Source organism: Apodemus sylvaticus, chromosome 2, assembly GCF_947179515.1.
Source record: "Apodemus sylvaticus chromosome 2, mApoSyl1.1, whole genome shotgun sequence".
NCBI classification, from domain to species: domain Eukaryota; kingdom Metazoa; phylum Chordata; class Mammalia; order Rodentia; family Muridae; genus Apodemus; species Apodemus sylvaticus.
Genome location: NC_067473.1, coordinates 83784560 through 83801145, shown reverse-complemented (window position 1 = coordinate 83801145; position 16586 = coordinate 83784560). Strand labels below are relative to the sequence as shown.

At 37.5% G+C, this 16586-nt stretch overlaps 1 protein-coding gene across 3 annotated transcripts in view; it reads left to right on the top strand.

Annotated features, from left to right (window-relative positions):
* The window catches only part of Herc6 (HECT and RLD domain containing E3 ubiquitin protein ligase family member 6), a 75227-nt gene that overhangs the window by 31520 nt on the left and 27121 nt on the right, over window positions 1-16586 (top strand). For all 3 annotated transcript variants that reach the window (XM_052173818.1, XM_052173817.1, XM_052173816.1), the window contains 3 exons: window positions 2-95; window positions 1033-1222; window positions 3689-3843. In XM_052173818.1, the coding sequence (XP_052029778.1) occupies window positions 2-95; window positions 1033-1222; window positions 3689-3843 (439 nt within the window). The remainder of the gene's footprint in view (window position 1; window positions 96-1032; window positions 1223-3688; window positions 3844-16586) is intronic.

The window sequence follows — 16586 nt, the reverse complement described above, 5'->3', positions numbered from 1 at the left end:
GAGATGCTGGAGAGAATAATTTCATTGATGTGGACTTAAAACTGGCAAGGGACATCTTCAAGAAGTTAACAGCAGAGAAATGGATTTCTTCCTTGGTAACAGACACTATTTATTTCACTTACCTGAGATAACATGCAATCACACTTCTTTATAGAAATAAGTATAACAACAACTTAGTTTTGGTGGGGGGTGGGTAGAGGACCTGTGCATGGGACTGAACATAAGGCTAGTCACTTTATATAAAGGTACTTTAGCCCAGACATTGTTATAGATGGTGGCATTTACTTTTTTATTAAACCATTACATGCACAATAGATATAATCTTTTGTATTTTCGCTATGAAGAGTAATACTGAGACATGGAGCTTCTTTCTGGCAAGGCACATGGAAAGAACATGGGTTTGGGAGGTAGGATACCCTCTCTGGTGAATGCTCAAAAAGTTCAGTGTCTGTTTTGAGGTGAGTCTTGGGTGCAGCCTTCTGACTCTTCATGCACACCACTGCAACTAGCTTACAGAATTGTTTCTGGAGAACTTTGCATTAGTTTCAAACTGATTACTCACTGTGACTGTCCATCTACATGTGATTTCACTTTATTTCCTTCATGTCCTATAATATAAAATGGGCAGATATCAACTGGGCAGTGGTGGCACACACCTTTAATCCCAGCACTTGAGAGGCAGAGGCAGGCGGATTTCTGTGTTGAGGCCAGCCTGGTCTACAGAGTGACTTCCAGGACTGCCAGGGCTACACAGAGAAACCCTGTCTCAAAAACAAACAAACAAACAAAAAAACCCACACAAACAAACAAATAAAAACCAAAACAAAAAAGGGCAGATATCTCACTCAAGGACTTCCTCCAGGGTATGTGAATGAAAAGACTGACCATGGTTTATCAATAGGCTCCAGAAGGACTAAGTGAACTTTCTAATTGGAAGATGGTGGAATGAAACCTGCAGCTACAACTTGTAGTCATTCACAATACTGTACCTTCTGTAACTCGGTCTTGCTCTTTGTCTCCTTTTGACCACAGATAACCACATGTCTTGAGGAGGATCTGCTCAGCAGTCTTCCATATAGATCTTCACATCAAGAAGCTCTATTGGTTTTTCTTTTGCTCCCAGAATGTTCCATTATGCAGGACCCTAAGAACGGGAAGACCCTGGCACTTGAATTTGCAAAAGCTATTCATAAAATGAATGGAGCGCCATTAGCATTCCTGAGTAAGGTTTATAACATTTTACAAATAATATCCTGTAAAATCACTTTTGAAGTAGAAATCACTGGAGAGATTTCATAAAGGGTATGTGAAGATTTGTGTAGATGAACCCAAAACTACTATATCTGCTACACTGCTCACCGCACAAAGCAAGTGTTGTTCTTAGATTTGGATAGGACTTTGGCATTAGACTTTGTTGACCATACAGTGCCAGTCAAGATATATCATACTTTATAATTTTTTATTACTATTTGGAAACTTCAAACATTTGACCAAGAGTGATAAAAAGCAGTGTTAAACTTCTTACCACTGTTCTTTTATGCAAATTATGGAATTTTCATAATTTTAAGTGAATGTTGAAGCTTTAATACTTAAAAATACAATATATGTATATGTATGCATATATATGCATATATATATGAACTATAAATTATTCCTGTACCATCTTAGAAAGAGTTACAGATTGTAAGTTTTATGTGTAACCATGAAAGCCTCCTTTTATGGTAGTTTTGAAATTGTCTAAGTGGGTAAATGTGCCTGTTCCAAGCTCAGCACCCACATGGAAAGCTCGCCTGGGGTGTGTACCTGTAAACCCAGAAGTTCAAGGAAAAGAGAAAGGAGAAGAGCTGAGGCTTGCTGGCTACCACACTAGGTCTACATTCAGTGAAAAACCATCTCTCAAGGGAACAAGGCATAGAATGATAAATCAAGACACTGGACATCTGGCTATGTCCTTGGTACATGCACCCACAATGAACACACACATGTGCATATACCACACAGTCTCTCTCTCTCTCTCTCTCTCTCTCTCTCTCTCTCTCTCTCTCTCTCTCTCAAAGCAACCCTCTCTCAAGAACTACCAAGTGTTGCTTAAGGTTAAACCATCTCTTAAAGTTCCCACCACTTTAGCATTTCCAATGCATAGGCCTGGAGGAACAAACTCTAGCTGGTCCAGAACATGGAATGTGCTATGAAGAGTTGCTTCTGTTCTTCTGCTGCTATAGTTGTAGTAACATGTATTACTTTGATGTATATAAACTTACACATGTAAGAAAAATGCAAGGAAGTACAATTACAGGATTAAATTACTAAGTTGCATGAGCATCTTTATTGAGGGAACAAGCAGTATGTTTTAAAATTAAATATAAAAATTTTATGTTGTGTACTTAAGTGAATTTATGTGCACTGCATGTGCGTCAGAGCTGGTGGAGTGCAAAAGAAAGTATCATATGTTTTAGAACTGGAGTTACAGACACTTGTGAGCCATGTGTGGGTGCTGGGAATGGAACCTGGTTCTCTGCAAGAGCAGCAAGTGCTTTTAACCATAGAGCCATCACTCCAGCCCTGTATTTGCATTTTTAAAAAGAGATGCTTTCTGGGTGTGGGGGTGAACATCTGTAATTCCAGCCCCTGGGATGTAGAGGAAGTGGCCCAGGAGCACAATGCCAACCTTGGCAACATAATGAGTCAAAAGCAGCCTGGACTACATAGGACATTGTCTCAAAAAAAGAAAGCACTTTTCTTTTCTTGATAGAGAAGTCACATTTCAAAAGTCCCTGCCCACTTGTAAAATAAATAAATAAATAAATAAATAAATAAATAAATAAATAAAATCCCATGTTCCTACAATCTCCTCTTTAAAGTACCAAAATCCAATGTAATCTTAATAATATTAAGAGTGAGGTGTAAGCTATTTAAAATAAGTATATCCATCTGTGACAGCTGTTCATGTAATCTGAAAATAGGCATTACTTAATTTTTAGGTAGAAGTGTCAGTAATATTGCATGGCATTCATCTGTATATTTTTAGATTTTTGTAGCTGTTTGACAAAATTGCTAGTTTGAAAGTAATGAAGTCAGTACATGATCATAACCTCAGCACCTAGATGATGAGGTAGGAAGCTTCGTAGAAGTTCAGGGCCAGCCTGGGCTACATATTAAGGGATACATAAAAATATTTTATCTGGGGCTGGAGAGATGGCTCAGTGGTTAAGAGCACTGACTGCTCTTCCAAAGGTCCTGAGTTTAATTTGCAGCACCCATATAGTGGCTCACAACTATCTGTAAACATATATGATGCCCTCTTCTTCTGTGTCTGGAAACAGCTACAGTGTACTCACATAGATAAAATAAATCTTTAAAAAAATGTCTTATCTCAGAAACATCAAATCCAATACAAGCAAATAAAATAAAAGAAGCAAATAAAATCATGGCCAATCAGTTAATCATAATCATTAACAATTTTCTTCAAATTCTGAATTTGAGTTTCTTTTACTAGATTAAAGCTTTGCCCTATACCTGTTGAATAGTGTGTGTTGTTTGTGATAATATTCATAGAATTGTTTTATGGTTATGATGGTAGCTATGAGAAACATTGTCTATTTCTTGTCTTAAACCTCCCAGAAGAAACTCGGGTAGTTAAGGGCTGGGAAGGGAATAAATTTATCATGCTTGATTTTCACACCCTCAGGAAAGTGTTGGGCATCTTTGGAAGTTTCTTCTCTGAACATACTGGTCCAAATGCTAAAGAACGCCATTGTTTCTCAACTGCCTGGTGAAGTTCCAACAATGCAGCATAAGTCTAATATGAAAGTTCTTTTAGAAGTGATAAAAGAAGTTCATAAGGTAAAATCTCCTCTTAAGGAATGTATATATAAATTTATTAAATAATAATTCCTTAGTTCTCAGCCAGTTAAATTTTAAAAATACTTTAAATTAAAGTATAATTATTTAATTTCCCCTCCTCTTTCTTCCCTGAAACCCCTTCCATGTCTCCCTAACTTTCTCTCAAATTCATGGGCTCATTTTTCTTATATATATGTATATATATGTATGTATGTATGTATGTATGTATGTATGTATATGTATAAACACATATATGTATGACTACAACCTATTGAGTTCAATTAGTGTTGCTTCTATGTATATGATTTCAGAGCTGGCCACTTTTGGCCAATCCCCAATTGGGGGATTATCCCTGGAGATAACTAATTTCCCTTTCAGCAGTCCTTGGGTTGACGTATTGTAGGGGTGGGGCCCTGGGACTGTTCTGCCTTCCGCAGTAGCATATCTGTAGGTATTGTCATTGCTCTACCCTCATTTTGGCAACCTCAGTATTAAGGTATTATGAGTGTAGCTTCCCTTTCATTTCTAGGAAATGTTATCATACACCAGACTTTCTGGTCCTCTACCTTTTATAATCTTTTCACCTCCTCCTTCTCAGTGTTCTCTGGAATTTGACTATTGTAGATGGACTGAATATTGAAGTTGTAGATGTATCCATTGAGTCTGGGCAATACATGATCAGCCATTCTCTGCATTTTGACCAGTTGTAGTTTTCAGTAATGGTCTACATTTGTTACAAAGAGAAACATCTTTGATGAGGGTTAAAAGCTACGATTATCTGTGGATATGCGGATAGTTGTTTAGAACGCAGTTAGGAATTATGCTGATCTAGTAAAGTGGGCAGTAGTAGGCTCTTCCCTAAGACTATGTCCTCACTAGCTCTGGGTAATTGGCTAGATTTCCAGTGTCAGGCATGATTTCCCTCCTGTTAAGTAAGCCTTACATGCAATTTGAGAGCTGTTGGCAACTGCCAGGATTTGAGTACCACCTTTAGAGATATCTTGCCTACTGGTCATGCTGTGGAACATAGGCATCATGGCTGCTGAGGGAAGCAAGCATAGCCTTGCCTGGTTGCTTCTATAGTATGTTCTGAGACTTCTGAGACTATAAAAATTAGACCCCAGGGAGGGGTCTTTCAGGTCAGACCCACATCTAATGCTGTTAGTCCCGTGTCTGAAGTGTATGGTGTCTTCACCCTCTGGGAAGCAAAGCCTGTATTTGTTTTGGGAGTCTCTTGAGCTATCCTGACCAAAATTCTAAAGGGAGTTTCTTATGCATAGCACTGGAGTTTTTGTTAGATAGTCTATAGCCCTTGTGGGAAGCATTCTGAGTCCAAGTGACATAACTTCATCACACACACACACACACACACACACACACACACACACAACGTCATGCACGCACACAGATGTGAGACTGTAGTGTGTGTGTAATAGTACATGTGTGTAATTGTAGGTTAATATAAAAATAAAATGATTCCTTATGGCTTTTTCAAACATCCTTAATGTCATTTTCTCTGCTCTGGCCCATCCTTTTCTCTATTGACCCCCTGTCCCTTTCCTAATTAAAGTCTCTCAGGATTTCACATTTCCCCTTTCATATCACTTGTATCTGATTATTCCCCTTTCAAGCATTTCTTCTCTTTCACTCTATCCCCATAGTCCCATTTTACTATCCTGGTTTCTGTAGTTTCTCTATGTTCTATGCTCACACCCAAAGATTTGGGCCAGGATATGGTAAGATAAAACATGTGACATTGCCTTTCTGGGTCTGGATTACCTCACTCATCATAATCATTTATAGCTCTATTTACATGAAAATGTCATTTATTTAGAATTGAATGATATTCAGTAGAGATATGCACCACATTGCATTTTCCATTCATAAATTGAAGGACATTTAGGTTGTTTCCATTTTCTAGCTATTGTAGACAGTATGGCAATGAAAATTGCTAAGGAAATCTCTGTTGAGTAGGGTATTGTGATATTTTGGATGAGAATGGCCCCTCAGGCTTATATGTCTAAATACTTGTCCTCCAGCTAGTGGCTGTTTAGGGAGGATTATAAGATATGGTCTTTCTGGAGAAGTATGTTACTTGGAGAAGTATGCCTCTGAGGGCAGGCTTTGAGGTTTCAAAGATTCATGCTATTTTAGATTGCCTTTCTCTACTTACTATCTGTGATCAAGATGTGTGAATAAATAAATAAATACGCACGCACACACACACACACATATACATACATACATACATACACACATACATAAATACATACAGATATGTGCTCTATTCCTCTTGCCATGGCTTTACAGACTCCAACCTTCTGAAACAATAATCATAATTAAATGCTTTCTTTTATGTTTTTTTTATCATGATGTTTTGTCCTTTGGGCATATACCAGCAGTTCTCAACCTGTCAGTCACAGCCTATCTGGGGTTTCCAATAACCATTTCACAGGGCTCACTGAACAGCATTAGAAAACAGAGATATTTACATTATGATTCCCAACAATAGCAAAATTATAGTTATGATGTAGCAACAAAAATAATTTTATGGAATTTGGTGAATTAATGTGTAGTTTAATTGTTCTGTTAAGTCCACTTGCATTCACAATTCTGAGAAGTGTTGGCTTTTGTGAGTGATTTTGTTTTTCATCCTGGATGGTTTCTTGTAAATTCCTTTCCTTCCATATTGGTAGTATTGGATTTTCCTGGAGAAAAGTAAAAAATACATGGAGGTTAATAAAAAAGTTATTAAGAATTGTTCCAGTGCTGATGTAAAGAATAATTTTATGGTTGTGGGTCACCACAACATGAGGAACTGTATTTAGGGGTGACAGCACTAGGTAGGTTGAGAACCACTGGCCTATATCAAGGAATGGTATAGCTGGGTTATGTGGTGGAATTATTTTTGGCTTTTTGAGGATTTTCCACTCTGATTTCCAGAGTGGTTATACCAATTTGCAATTCCACTACAGTGAACGACTGTTCCCCTCTCTTCACATCTCTCTGGTATCTGTTGTCACCTGATTTAATGATTTTAGCCATGTGACTAGGGTAAGATTAAAACCTCAAAATGGTTTTGATTGCATTTCTCTAAGTCTTAAGGATGATGAACATTTTTTGAGATGTTTCTTAGCCACTTTTATTTATTCTCCTGGGAACCCTTCTTTCAGACCCACAGCTCGTTTTAAAAAAATATTTATACATGTGTATTCCATCCATTGCCCCTCCTTCAGGACCCTCCTCTCACAGTTCCTTATCCTCCTCCTCCTCACCTCCAAGGGGGTGCTTCCTTTCCTCCAAGGCATCCCTCTTCCTTGGGGCCTCAAGTATCTCAAGGATTAGGTGCATCTTCCCCCACTGAGGCCAGACCAGGCAGTCCTTTGCTATATATGTGCCAGGGTCCTCACATCAGCCTGTGTGTGCTGCCTGGTTGGTGGCTCAGTGTCTGGGAGCTCCCAGGGGTCTGGGTTAGTTGAGACTGCTTGTCTTCCTGGAGTTACTTTCCCCTTCAGCTTCATCAATCCTTCCCTAATTCAACCATAGGAGTCCCAGATTTCAGTGGAATGGTTGGGTGTAAGTATCTGTGTCTGTCTCAGTCAGCTACTGGTTGGGCCTCTCAGAGGACAGCCATGCTAGGCTCCTGTATGTAAGCACATCAAGCATCAGTAATAGTGTCAGACATTAGTGTCCTCCCATGAGATGGATCATAAGTTGGACTGCTCACTGGACCACCTCTCCTTCAGCCTCTTCTCCATTTTTGTTCCTGCAGTTCTTTTAGACAGGAACAATTCTGAGTCAGAAATTTTGACTGTGACTTGGTAACTCCATCAATGGGATTACTACAAGTCATTTTTAAAATAGAATATTTGTTTTCTTAACATTGACTTTTAAAGATCTTTATGTATTCTAGATATTAATCTTCTGTTCGATATATATGGTAGCAAAGACTCTTTGCCACTCCATGGGATTCCTCTTCACTTTACTGATTATTTCCTTAAATGAAAAAGTTTTTAAATTTCTTCTTCTTCTTCTTCTTCTTCTTCTTCTTCTTCTTCTTCTTCTTCTTCTTCTTCTTCTTCTTCTTCTTCTTCCTCTTCTTCTTCCTCCTCCTCCTCTTCTTCCTCCTCTTCTTCCTTCTCTTCCTCTTCATCCTCTTCTTCTTCCTCTTCTTCCTCTTCCACTTCTTTTTCCTCTTCCTCTTCTTCCTCTTCTTCTTTCTCTTCCTCTTCTTCTTTTTCCTCTTCCTCTTTTTCCTCCTCTTCTTCCTCTTCCTCTTCTTCTTTCTTTCTCTTCTTCCTCTTCTTCTTCCTCTTCCTCTTTTTCCTCTTCCTCTTCTTCCTCCTCTTCTTCCTCTTCTTCTTCCTCTTCCTCCTCTTCTTCATCTTCTTCTTCCTCTTCCTCCTCTTCTTCCTCCTCTTCTTCCTCTTCTTCCTCTTCCTCCTCTTCTTTTTCCTCTTCCTCTTCTTCCTCCTCTTCTTCCTCTTCTTCTTTCTCCTCTTCCTCTTCTTCCTCCTCCTCCTCCTCCTCCTCCTCCTCCTCCTCCTCCTCCTCCTCCTTCTTCTTCTTCTTCTTTCTCCTCCTCCTCCTTTTCTTCCTCCTCTTCTTCCTCTTCTTCCTCTTCCTCTTCTTCCTCTTCTTCCTCCTCTTCTTTCTCTTCTTTTGAGTATCTTTGTAAAATATCACATGGCTGTAATTATGTGAATTTATGTTTGAGTCTTTTATTTTTCATTGGTCTACATGTTTTACATGTTTGTTATTGTGCCAACACCAGACTTTTCTTTTGCCCTCTTTCTTCTTTTTTTCCCCTATGGCTTTGCAATATATTTTGAGATCTGGAATGGCAATCCCTCCAGCATTTTGTGCAGGATTGCTTTGGCTATATGGAGTCTTTTCTGGATCCATATGAATTTTAGAACATTTTTTTTCTATTTTTGTTGAGAATATCGTGGATATCTTGATTGGGATTATATTAACAACAGTACTAATTTTTTATTGATTATAGCATTAATTAATCATGGTATTAATTTTGCCACTCAACAAGCATTGGGCATCTTTCAATTTTCTACTATCTTTATCTCTTATTTCGAGATTTAAAGTTTTCATTGTAGAGGTCCTTTACTTCCTTGGTTAGGTTTATTACTAGATGATTTATTTTTCAAGTTTTATTAATGTATATAATGAGTATGTATATGATCTTGTAATCAGCATGTTTACTGTTGCTGTATAGAAAGAATAAGTGTTACATCTCTGAGGGGAAAGGTATCCTGGCAGTTGGGAACTGAGGAATACTGCACAACAAATTTCACACAAGAGATTTCTTGAGAGGGAAAATCCCAGAAGAATAGCTGCCTCTGCTCAGGGTGAGAAGCATCAGAGACTTCTACAGAGTTTCTTGGCGAGTGAAACTTTCCATGGTGAGGAACTTGGTGGCCTGGAATTATTGGAGGAATTATGTGGCCTGGTCTTGGGGCAAGCTCAGGGATTGGTAAGATTTTTTTTTTTTTTTTTTTTTTTTTTACTGTGGAGAGTAGGGCCTGGCAACTTTTCTACCTCAAGGGCATCTGAAACTTCTCAGGAGCTCGGCCCAGCAATTGGAGCTCCTCAAGACTCAGGGATGGGGTGTCCTCTCTTGCTTGCAGGTAGGGGTCAGGTCTTTCAGCCAGAGGTCTCCAAGGGTGGGGCCTATAAGTGGAATTTCTGTGTTTGGCCTGGAAAGCCACCCTGCTGCCTGAGTCACTACACAACAAACCTTATACAAAAAAGATTCATTGGGAAAAAACACAGGAAGGTGGTTGGGTGGCCTCTGCTTGCCAGACTTAATATAGGGTTTCCTGGGGGTGGCCTGGGATTAGTGGCATTTTATGGCCTGATCTGGGCCAGTAGGGCCAGTTTTACTCTGCAGGTGAGAGTGTGGCCACTTCCAATTTGAGGGGCTGGATCCAGTCATTATAGCTGGTAGTGTTCTCTTAGTGGTGCCTGGTGGGTTCAGGGTCCTGGGGGTAGAACCTGGCTACTCCTGTGCCTCCAAGGCTTATAGAAAGGTTAATGAGTTTTTTAAGTTTACTTTATACATTGCCACTTTTCTGAAGTTTTAGAAGTATTCTGATCGAATTTTTGGTATCTTTTATACATATTGTATCATCTGCAAATAGGGTTAATTTTACTTATTGTTGTTTTCATCCCTCACTAATAGAGGAAAATCCTTGACTTATTGTTCTAGTTAGTGATTCAGCTTAGGCATTTATGTATTTCTTTTAGGTTTTTTTTCAGTTTAATGGTGGACAGGTTTTTCCACATATTTCCTTATAATGTTCTGAATTTCTTTTGCATCAGTTGTAATGTCTTTATTAATTTCTGATTGTGTTAGTTTGTGTCATTTCTTTGTTTTATGTTTTGTTTATTTTTCTCAAAGAACTGGGTCTTAGATAAGTTGATACTTTGTGTTGTTTAGTTGTTTCTATTTATTTTATTTCCCTCTGAGAACTCCTTCTAATGTGTTCAGATATCAGGTGTTGTGCTTTATCTTTATCTCCAGAATTTAAAAAAATTCTTAATTTCTTTTTGAGCAATTTATCATCTATTTAATTTCCATGAATTTGTGTACTTACTAGAGAGTAACTTAATGATGAGACTATAACAATCTAGTCTTCAACTCAATCAGAGCCTTGAGAAGGAATAAATATTACCTGAGTAAGCAGGTAGTACAGGCAAGCAACTTCCAAAACTATAGAAATGACAGAGAAAGCTGGCTGCCTGGATAGTCTCACACATATAATGTTGGAGCATCCACTTTTAGCCTTTTGGCTCAGAATATCTGATAAATTCTTCTGTAAAGCAGGAATTATGAAAGACTGCTTACCTTGTCTTGACAAAGCTTAGCAGTTGACTTCCCTGCTTCCCATTTGTCCATCTTGGACAGCATGTTGTCTGCAGTTGAAGCAGTTTCTTGCCGAGTGGCTATCTTGCTGTATATGAAGCAAGCTCCATGTGGAGTTCTTCAATGCTCGTCATTGTCTTGAAGTAGAATGGGGGAACTGCAAGGATCAGACCTGTCCCACAGACATCTGATTCATAAAAGGCCTTTTATCAACAAGATGTCTTTAAATGCCATATTCTGTAGTCTCTGAGGTTTTTGAAGAACATCTATTAGTCTGTCTGTGTAGGTAAATGTTTATTTCCATTTACTATCTGTTCAACTTTAGAAACATATTTCTGTAATAAACTAGACATGTTTCTAGCATGACCATGAGTTTGACTGACTATTAACTGACATTATCTTTCTTATCAAAACAGTTTGTAATAGTAACTTTCAAAAAGGCTGGAAGTTAATATTGCATTTTTAAGATTTACATAGGTACAATAGCTTAAAAGGAGTTTATACATAGTATGTTGTAATATACTTAAATATAACCTTAATTTTATATCAATATGTAAATATCTGTATGTAAAAGTTTTGGCTAGTAGTGGCTTTATTATTTAAGAGTAGATCCAATAATCAACCCATTATTCTTATTATTCCTATATCCTACCTCTTTCTTTTCATCCCTTCTCCATCCTCCCCTTAACATTAGATAGGAAAGAAAGAAGGATAGAGGAAAGAAAAAGAAATAGAAAAATATCTGAGTCTAACCTCCCTTAATTTGTTTCATAAGTCTTGAGGAATCTATAGCCAACATGACTTATGGCTACACATAGCTGAAGTTTTAGATTGAAACATTTCATGTCTCAGCCAGTCTCAGAACTGTGCCCATGTAGAAGGGTCAGTGAAACACGTTACCTGTTCAGTTGGTTTTCATGTTTTTGTTTGTTTGTTTGTTTGTTTTTTGCCACAATCTTCAGGGATCTGAAGTCAAATCTGTCAGATCTGATTTTTATCAGTTTGGAAGGAATGCATAGCTTTTCTTTTCCTATGGAAATAAACACAAAATCTCTCCTCCAAAGTATCACATTTCCTTCCTTCCATTCTGAGGTTAGGACATCCTTAATATAAGCAGGCTGATTTAGTTCAGCATTTTATCCATAATTCAAAGTATTTTAGCATTTATGTTATCTGTCTCATTGAGGAAACAGAATTGAGGAGAATTGAGGCAGTCTGAGGTAGGATCAGGCAGAATGCTGGAATAAATATATCATAATGTCTCAGCATCCTTTAAAATTATACACACACACACACACACACACACACACACACACACACACACACATAGACCAAATTTCAGACTTAAAATATTAATGTCGATAAACCATTATATAAACTCTCTTTGTAAGATTTCGTATTCCCATTTTGTTCTATGAGCATTATCTTTAAAGTCTTGCTAGATCTCTGCACAATTACTAGTGTTGAAGGATTGTAAGTTTTGCCTATAACAGGTTTAATGCCATAAAAAATAAAAAATTGTTGTATTCTAATGTATGATACCTGAGCATAAATAGCTTCAATCTTCAAATGCTTCTCTAAGGTCACCACCATCTATAATAAATGTGCAATCTCAGAATCAGCCTTTTTAGAACTTAAGGCAGAAGCCCATTGGGATTTGAATCTGCACACAGACATCAACTGTGTGATGTCTTATCATATATGTATATTTTCAATTTTCAAACTCTGACATTATGTATTAATGTCTATTAACTGACATTATCTTACTTATCCTAAACAGTTTGTAATAGCAACTTTCAAAAAGGCTAGAAGTTAACATTGCATTTTTAAGATTTACACAGGTACAATAGCTTAAAAGGAGTTTAAATACACAAGCTTTTGCTTGTCCTTACTCTCGGGCGCCCTCATTAAGCCCTGTGTCTCGATGCGCTGCCATTCTAATGCTTGAAGCATTTGTGAGTTTCTTTTTCATCTGGAACTACAGTTTTTGTTGTTATTGTAGGTTCCAGATTAAATTCTTTTGAAAGTTCTTTACTCTGATTTAAAGAATACCCTACCCCCTGTTCTATGGCCTTGAACCTAGCAATCTTTCTTTCAGTTCTCTACTTACCTAAGTTTGTTTATTCTCATCTTTCTTAAAGAGGATATACAAAATTTTAATTGTTATAGAAAAAATATTCGGATGCTGATAAGCAAGACGAAGTCATATGAGATCCAGATGCCTTGTGTTATTGTGTTTCTCTGCATTTTTAACACAGAAAATATTTTTCCTTTTAACCTCTAATGCTTTACTTTCTTCAGAGACTTTCTCCCTATATTCTTTTTATATTCAATTTCTTTTTTTCCCCCTTTAGCACTTAAAACACATTTTCAAGCATACTGTACCTGTTTTAGAGGTTTGCATCTGAGCTTGGATTTTTTTTTTCTGTCTGCTGCCTCTGTAGCCAGCTTGTGTTGTCTTTCAGCTTAGCATCTGGCAGTTGGAGTGACTCTGACCCCTGAGGGCTGGTGCCTATAGCAGGCTCCCTCTGTGTGTTTGGGCTGGAGCAGATGTTTTCCCTCTGACATCTGGGCTGTGGCATACCAACCATCTCTCTTTGGCTCTGGGCCATTTTATGTGTGTGGACCCGAATTGTGTCACAGTTTTTCTGCGGGCTCTCTCAAAGATATTTAGCTTCCTAAATTTCCTCCAGCCAGGAACTTGCGTCTGGCTCAGGACCTGCTTTTCCTGCAAGGCTGTGCCGGGGAGTCTCTAGTTTTCCTGCTCCACTTGCAGCTCACAGGCTTCCAGCCTTCCTCTAGAAAACTGCCTTCCTTCCCAGCCAGGAGTTTACTTTCTTTTTGTTTTTCTTTTTTTTTTTTTCTTTAGGGAGAAGAGATTTATTTTAGTATATACTTCCAAGGTACAGTCTATCTTAGCAATGAAGTCACAGTGGCGCTACCTAAAAGTAGCTAGTCACACTCACATCCACAATCAGGGATAAAGAGAGACTGAATGTATATATTCACTGATTTCCTTGTGCTCAGCTCAGTTTTTCTGTTCTTTTAGAGTCCGATACCCCTTGGTGGAATAGTGCCACCAATGGTAGGCTGGATCATCTTACATCAATTAACGTAATATAATCCACCATTGACATGATTATAAGGCAAACAAATATAGGCAACCTAGAAAATCCCTCATGTCACTCATTTCCCAAGAGATTCTAGGTTATGTTAAGTTGACAATTAAAGTGAACTGATAAAGGCAAGTGTTTATATTTTATTTACTTTATTCAGTGGTAGTTTCCCCTGGATATTCATTAGAATAATACTTTTTAAGTGAAATTCATATATTGGTACTCCCTATTCCTACAAAAAAGATTCTATGTAAAACACATAATAGTTATTTCAATATTTAAAAGTGGGTATTTTTAATAAGACATGACTTTAGTAGTCAAAATTTAAAATCTAAGTGTATACTATTTTCCTAATTTGTGGGATTCCAATTGTTTGTTACCATCACTGTACATTCCTAATCTTTCAAAACAATATCTCAGATATAAAAGTCAAATTTAATTACAATATTATTACAAATGAATTACAAAATCAAATTGAGTTATCTAGCACTAGGCCTACATATGAACACCACAAATTTTGAAATTTAGCCTTGGCTTAGGACCCAAAAAAACCAAAACCAAAACCAAAATCAAAAACAAAATAAATCAACAAAAAACCCAGATAAGTAAATAAACTGCTTTTATCTTCATTAACTACCTGTAATTAACCAAAAAAATTTACAGAGTATTATTATAGACATTATTTAAAAAAACTCAGCAGAATCATTACATCCAATTAATACACATTTTCTGACTGTGTTTCTTTAAAAATAACAGATTCACAATACTGGTTACAATTTTCTAAAAATTTGCCTCAAAAGTATATATTATTAGCACTCCTAATGAATTTTTGTTCTTCAATGATTATTTTTATTTTAATAATAATTATGAAAATAGTAGCTTGATTACTAGCTTGATTATAATCAATTTCATCAGAAAGCAAATCCTAAGCATCAACATGATTGGCTCAGAACTTCTCAGAAATCTTATGCCTTCATACCTTATAGCCATGTACCAGGTCTGTAAAATTGCTATTCTCATTTAACTATGATGTATAACTCAAACTAAAGGAGAATATAACATACTGAAATACTTAGTAATATTGTCTAAGGTGGTAGTTGGCAAACGTTTTTTCTGAAAAGAATATAGTGCATATCCTCTCATTCCTGCCAACCTGATACTTTTTTTTAAAAAAAAATTTATTTAATATATTTTTTATTTACATTTCAAATGATTTCCCCTTTTCTAGACCCCCACTCCCCGAAAGTCCCATCAGCCCCCTTCCCTCCCCCTGTTTTCCCACCCAACCTTTCCCACTTCCCTGTTCTGGTTTTGCCCTATAGTGCTTCACTGAGTCTTTCCAGAACAAGGGGCCACTCCTCCGTTCTTCTTGTACCTCATTTGATGAGTGGAGTATGTTTTGTGTATTCCAGTTTTCTAGGTTAATATCCACTTATTAGTGAGTGCATACCATGATTCATCTTTTGAGTCTGGGTTACCTCACTTAGTATGATGTTCTCCAGTTCCATCCATTTGCCTAAAAATGTCAAGAATTCATTATTTCTAATGGCTGAATAGTACTCCATTGTATAGATATACCATATTTTTTGCATCCACTCTTCTGTTGAGGGATGCATGGGTTCTTTCCAGCTTCTGGCAATTATAAATAGGGCTGCTATGAACATAGTGGAACATGTATCCTTATTACATGCTGGGGAATCTTCTGGGTATGTACCCAGGAGTGGTATAGCAGGATCTTCTGAAAGTGAGGTGCTCAGCTTTCTGAGGAACCGCCAGACTGATTTCCAAAGTGGTTGTACCAATTTGCAACTCCACCAGCAGTGGAGGAGTGTTCCTCTTTCTCCACATCCTCGCCAACATCTGCTGTCTCCTGAATTTTTTTTTTTTTTTTGGTTTCTTTCTTTTTTTTTTTTTTTGCATTTTTTTATTCGATATAATTTATTTACATTTCAAATGATTTCCCCTTTTCTAGCCCCCCCACTCCCCGATAGTCCCGTAAGCCCCCTTCTCTTCCCCTGTCCTCCCTCCCACCCCTTCCCACTTCCCCGTTCTGGTTTTGCCGAATACTGTTTCACTGAGTCTTTCCAGAACCAGGGGCCACTCCTCCTTTCTTCTTGTACCTCATTTGATGTGTGGATTATGTTTTGGGTATTCCAGTTTTCTAGGTTAATAACCACTTATTAGTGAGTGTATACCATGATTCACCTTTTGAGTCTGGGTTACCTCACTTAGTATGATGTTCTCTAGCTCCATCCATTTGCCTAAGAATTTCATGAATTCATTGTTTCTAATGGCTTTTTAATAGGGTTATTTGGTTTTCTGGAGTCTAACTTCTTGAGTTCTTTATATATATATTGGATATTAGCCCTCTATCTGATGTAGGGTTGGTGAAGATCTTTTCCCAATTTGTTGGTTGCCAATTTGCCATTTTGATGGTGTCCTTTGCCTTACAGAAACTTTGTAATTTTATGAGGTCCCATTTGTCAATTCTTGATCTTAGAGCATAAGCTATTGGTGATCTGTTCAGAAACTTTTTCCCTGTACCGATGTCCTCAAGGGTTTTCCCCAGTTTCTTTTCTATTAGCTTCAGAGTGTCTGGCTTTATGTGGAGGTCCTTGATCCATTTGGAGTTGAGCTTATTACAAGGAGACAAGGATGGATCAATTCGTATTCTTCTGCATGCTGACCTCCAGTTAAACCAGCACCATTTGTTGAAAAGGCTATCTTTTTTCCATTGGCTGTTTTCA